The sequence below is a fragment of the Hylobates moloch genome, unplaced genomic scaffold (genome assembly GCF_009828535.3).
Source record: "Hylobates moloch isolate HMO894 unplaced genomic scaffold, HMol_V3 SCAFFOLD_14, whole genome shotgun sequence".
NCBI lineage: Eukaryota > Metazoa > Chordata > Mammalia > Primates > Hylobatidae > Hylobates > Hylobates moloch.
Genome location: NW_026652289.1, coordinates 6,430,644 through 6,436,643, shown reverse-complemented (window position 1 = coordinate 6,436,643; position 6,000 = coordinate 6,430,644). Strand labels below are relative to the sequence as shown.

Genomic DNA, 6,000 nt, shown 5'->3' with positions numbered 1-6,000 from the left:
TATGGGTTGTCAGTGGCCTCCGTGTTTTCGGGCTACGCCCTTATTTACACTGACAACAAAGTGGCATTGGAGTGTTATAGGTTCACGGAGAAGACCTTCAATTATCAATTATAGGTTTTAAATTTACCCTGGCTTTTAAAGGAATAGGGCACACTTTTTTTTTTTTTACTATTTTTTTCTTTCTTTTACTCTGACTTCCTTGGAATCCATGAGGCCAAGAACCTGTCTGTCTCTCTCTCCATCTCTCTCTCTCTCTCTCCAACTCTCTCTCTTAGCCATTACAAACTTGGGGCCCTGGCAAGGGTGGTGGGGAACGGGTCCCGTATAACTGCTTATGTCGAGAGCTGTATACCTAAATCGGGAGGGACACCAGGGATAAAACTCCCTGGGTTATAGCTAGGTGCCTAAGGACGCAGCGTGGAGCTTCCTTAGATCCCTTTGGAGATACAACTTGCTAGAGGAAATGAAAGTCTGAACCATTAGTGCCCAGGAGGCAAGGATCAGAGGAAGTAGATTCAGAGGTAAGGAGAATTTTGGGGCTACACTTTCAAGAAAGTCGTGGTCGGGACCCAGGAGGTATGGGTCAGAAGCAAAGGTAAGGGCGCACACATGGGCGACTGTTAAGTAGAGACTTCTGGCTGAGCCATGATCTCAATTGGCTACTGCCAGGAGCTCGTGATGCCAGATAGCCTCACACCTGAGTCTCAAGTCCGGTAGCCACGCTAATTGTTTTTAACTGGCCGACAGGCGCCCAGTATTTTCCTCCAATTCTAAGGAAGGATAGGACAGTATAGCAAGCGAAAGTGGTCCAATATTATTCACCACTTTGGATGTCCCTTCGTGGTCGCCAAAATGTTACGGGGGGGCGGTCCTTGCTCCCAGAGCTCCCAAGATGGTGGCAGGCTACTTCCAAGATGGCGGCAAGCCTCATGTTCTCTGACCTGGGGTTCTTGGCCTCACGAATTCCAAGGAATGGAATCTTGGGCCATGCGGTGAGTGTTATAGCTCTATTAGAAGCTGTGGGTCATGGAAGAGAACTGTGGAACCCAGTGACTAGTGTTCAGCTCGATTAGGATGACCCGGGCTTTTAGCCATGCAGGAACAATGGCAAGCCTTTAGCCTGATTGGGAGTGGCAATGGGCGCCTCACTGGATCAGGAGCACAGCAGACACCCTGCCGGATCTGGAGGGATGGAAGTCAGTGGCGGGTCTGCGATGGTGGCAAACAGCAATGGTGGACGGTGAGTGAAAGCTCAGCTCGAGCTGTAACAAACACAGACCAGAAGAGTGCAGTTGTTAGATTTAATAGAGTGAAATAGAGTGAAAACAGAGCTCCCATACAGAGGGAGGGGTCCTAAAGGGGGTTGCCCCTGTCCCTCTTTTTCTATCTCTACTTTTTCTCAATTATCTTCAGCTCAAAATAATTCTTATGCCAAAATGGCATATTTTGGGGTGGCATATTCTGATCCCTTTCAGCATAGAGGTTTGTTTTTTTGAATCAATAACTGAGGAATAATTATTCTTACTAAAACCCAATAATTCATTAATTCAGAATGATCTTCTGAAGAAGGTGGTCTCCCAACATGCTCTGGGTTCTGTTTGCTTGCTGATGGAACACAGTTAATCAGCTCACGGGACTCGTGAAGCTTGCTTGCTGTGAATAACAAGACACTTTTGGAATGGGGGCTCAGCACACTGTCAGGGCTCTCAGTTTGCCATTGTTATTATTATTAACTATCATTGTTTTTATTTTCTACTATTGCAATTTCTAACATGCCTCTATTCACCCTTCAAGTGAGTAAAACATTCCTCAGGCCTTGCCTGGCAAAAGCACCTTGGAGAAGTTCAGGCTGCTGGTGAGGGTCTAGGGCTGACCCCAGCATGCCCTAAGGAAGGTCAGCGCAAGGGCAGGCACTTGGCTTGGCTAGTTGCTCTCTCCTGCCTAGGCTAAGTGTTAAGCGCTCTCTGAATAGCCACTGCATGAAATTAGTGGATAACACAACTAACCTGGTGAATTAGTCTGGTTTCACACTGCTGAAGTCATACCTGAGAGCGGGAAGAAAGAGTTTTAATGGACTCACAGCTCCATGTGGCTGGGGAGGCCTCACAATCATGGCAGAAGGTGAAAGGCACTTCTTACATGGCAGCAGCAAGAGAGAATCAGAGAGCCAAGCAAGAGGGATTTCCCCTTATAAAACCATCAGAACTCATGAGACTTATTCACTACCAGAGAACAGAATGGGGAAACCGCCCCCATGATTCAGTTATCTCCCACTGGGTCCCTCCCACAACAGGTGGGAATTATGGGAGGACAATTCAAGATGAGATTTGGGTGGGGACACAGCCAAACCATATCACCTGGCCACATGACCTGGGGGTGCCAGGTGCCAGGAACCTGGAAGTGGACTTAACTGTAATGTCAAAGAAGAAGCTCTTCTGCCAACACTGACTTAGCAGAACTGTTTAATGAATTAATTACTTAAGAATGACGGGAGTTACCTCTAAGTTAATAAGGATGGTGAAAATTCATTTTTTACACCAGGAAAACCACAGAACCAGGCAAGAGACCACCTAAAATTTTGTTCACCTAAAATTCTAGAGTTCTTTGAGCAAATCAAATGAGTGGTTGTATTATTTTAAATTAACGGGAATAGATGGGAAGTCTAGGTCGTTAACATAATTTGTGCTCCCAGTTCATTTTTCAAGCGGGCTTCCTATTGCATTTTTCTTCTGATTCAGTTGAGCTGGGGTGACAACTCCTAAATGCGTGATATTTTCAGCTAAGTGCTAGTGTCCAAGGACAAGGCAACTCCAGAAAGAAAATGGTTTAAGTGAGGAGTAGCCAGAGAAACACAGAATGCACATGAAAAACTCTGGCAAAAAAACTGATTCCTATTAAAAATGGCTTTTAACACTGAAGCACTGAAGGATTAAATGTTCATAATTTAGAATTGATGATTATACCAGATTTTCAGATATGGCCATTTTCTGTGGAGGAAGAAGCGCTGCTATCTGTCAGTTTTGACTGCTATAGCAAAGTACTGCAAACAGGGTGGGTTAAATAGCAGACTTTCATTTCTCCCAGTTCCAGAAGCCAGAAGTCCAAGGTTAAGGTGCCAGCAGAGTCGATGTCTTGGTGAGGGCTCTCTTCCTGGCTTGCAGGTGGCTTCCTTTTTGCTGTGTCTTCACATGACTTTTCCTTGGAGTGTGCAAGTGAAGAGAAAACAAGATCCCTTTTTTTTTTTTTGAGACGGAGTCTCACTCTGTTGCCCAGGCTGGAGTGCAGTGGCGCAATCTCAGCTCACTACAACCTCCACCTCCTGGGTTCAAACAATTCTCCTGCCTCAGCCACTGGAGTAGCTGGGACTACAGGCGTGTGCCATCATGTCCGGCTAATTTTTGTGTTATTAGTAGAGACAGGGTTTCACCATATTGGCCAGGCTGGTCTGGAACTCCTGACCTCATGATCTGCCCGCCTCGGCCTCTCGAGAGAATGAGATCTTATAGGGACGTGAGTCCCATCACGAGGTGTCCGTTTTGAGGAACTTATGACCTTTCAAAGGCTTCATCTGTAAATACCATGACACTGGGAGTGAGGGCTTCAACATAGCCATTTCGGGGGAACACAATTCCATTTATAGAAGCTGGAAAATAATGTGCTAGTTGTGAAAAAGAATGATTTTCACACTATAATTTTTTTATTTTAATGGAGTGGTCAACTGAAGTTCCACCAGAAGAAAGGAAAACAGCCAGCGGGGTTAGAAGTAAGCCTCGGCACTCACTGAATTGTGACGTGCAGCTGAAGTCATCCTGAGAAAGTTGCATTGGATGACAAAAAGGATACAAATGAGACAAATGTCTAGTTATTGTATAACACACACAAAAAATTAACTTTTCTGCTATCTTCTTAGGTTCAGCACCAGGCGCCTGTGGAAGAAACTATAAAAGACAAATTAATGGGAGAAAAAAATGTTTATGCCTTATGCATATGGGAGCCAACAAAGGAAGTAGCTGGCTCATTAATAGTTAAAGAGTTAAAAGGCTTATACATCTAATGTTGTAGGAGAGGAGAAGGGGGAGAAAGGCTTCCTATAGAAAGAACAAATAGGTTTCTTTTGGAAAGACAAATAGATTTTTTTTTTTTTTTTTGAGACAGAATGTCGCTCTGTCACCCAGGCTGGAGTGCAGTGGCGCGATCTCCATGCACTGCACCCTCCGCCTCCTGGGCTCAAGTGATTCTCTTGCCTCAGCCTCCCGAGTAGCTGGAATTACAGGTCCACATCACCATGTCTGGCTAATTATTGTATTTTTAGTAGAGACGGAGTTTTGCCATGTTGGCCAGGCTGGTCTCAAACTCCTGACCTCAGGTGATCTGCCCTCCTTGGCCTCCCAAAGTGCTGAGATTACGGGCATGAGCCACTGTGCCCGGCGGGTCTCAATCAATTTAGAAAGCTTATTTTGCCAGGGGTAAGGACGCACCTATGACACAGCCTCAGGAGGTCCTGACGACATGTGCCTGAAGTGGTCAGGGCACAGCTTGGTTTTATACACTTTGTGGAGGCATGAGACATCAGTTGATAAGTGCAATGTGTATGTTGGCTCGGTCTGGAAAGGTGAGACAATTCCAAGTGGGGACTTCCAAGTAGTAGGTAGACAAGAGACACAAGGGTGATCAGCCTCTCATTGAATACACAATTTACATGTGAGAGAGGGGTAGAGGAATAGGCAGTTATGCCTTAGTCTGACTCAATGAATGTGTATTTTTACGTAAGCAATAGGGCAGAGAAAGCAATCAGATATACATTTGTCTCAGGTGAGCAGAGAGATGACTTTGAGTTCTGGCCTTTGCTCCGCCACCTGTGAAAATCAGCTACAATTTACATTGCTAGGGTGAAATTCAACGGAACTGTTTTTAAGGTAAAGATCTCGAGGCCCACAAGGGAATTTTTCTCGTGGGCAAATTGTGAGGGAGGTATGCAGCTTTTTCATCCTTATAGCTATCTTATTTACGAATAAAACGGGAGGCAGTTCTGCCTGACACAGTTCCCAGCTTGACTTTCTCCCTTTGGCTTAGTGATTTTGGGGTCCCGTGATTTATTTTCCTTTCACATCTTCAACTGGAAGGAACAGCATTCTCCGCCTCCCCTGGCCCCATTTACTTGCTTCTTGGTCTTTAAATATGTTAGCTATATCTTCCACTGGTGCCTATTACATGCAGAAATCCTTGATTCTGAGTTCTCTGACAAGATTATCAAAAAGGACCATTCAAAAAGCAGACCTTTCACTGGGTGTGGTGGCTCACTTTGGAAGGCTGAGGCTGGAGGATTGCTTGAGCCTAGGAGTTCAAGTTTGCAGTGAGCTATGATCGTGCCACTGCACTCCAGCCTGGGTAACAGAGCAAGACGCTGTCTCCAAAAAAAAAAAAAAAAAAAAAAAAGCAGAAAGTTCAGTATGGTGCTGAACATCAGGTTCTTGGGACACAGTCTTCCAGAACTGTCACAGTGCTCTGCAAAGCCACGTTCCTGTGTTCATCTCCTAGCACTGGGGGGTGGGGGGTTGGAGCTCTGCCCTATCCACCAGTCCTCAAGCAAATGCCAAGGAAACCACCTTACTCCTAATGGCTGTCTCATCCAGAGGATGCACCCTCGGGACTTTTTTCTTTCTTAAGAGGATTTGTTCTTGTGGATGTCAAGGTGCCTGACTGGGAGAAGGAGCCGGTTCCACCAGCCCCTGGGCCTTTGCTGGAGGCAAGGTCAGGCAAGGTCAGTCAGCCAGGCAGCACGTTTTGGGCAGGAAGGATCTGTCAGCCTCCAGCTGGTGGAAGAGGACCAGGGCGGGGGCTGAGCAGGGCCTTGACTCCGAAGGACTTGGAAGAGGAGGGAGAGGGAGTGGAGGCCGGAGTGGAGAGGACAGACTGGCCCTGGGGCCTCTGCATTCCCAGCCTGGGGCCTGGACTTCCTGTGTTTGGCTGCTGTTTGGAGCCTGCTGATGATTAATGAGG

General features: G+C 46.3%; 1 protein-coding gene across 1 annotated transcript in view; it reads left to right on the top strand.

Moving 5' to 3' along the window:
- The first annotated feature begins 578 nt into the window (after positions 1–578).
- Positions 579–6,000, top strand: part of IGSF5 (immunoglobulin superfamily member 5) — a 56,263-nt gene continuing 50,841 nt past the window's right edge. Inside the window, exons 1-2 of the mRNA XM_032175229.1 lie at positions 579–595; positions 1,158–1,240. Of these exons, the coding sequence (XP_032031120.1) occupies positions 579–595; positions 1,158–1,240 (100 nt within the window). The remainder of the gene's footprint in view (positions 596–1,157; positions 1,241–6,000) is intronic.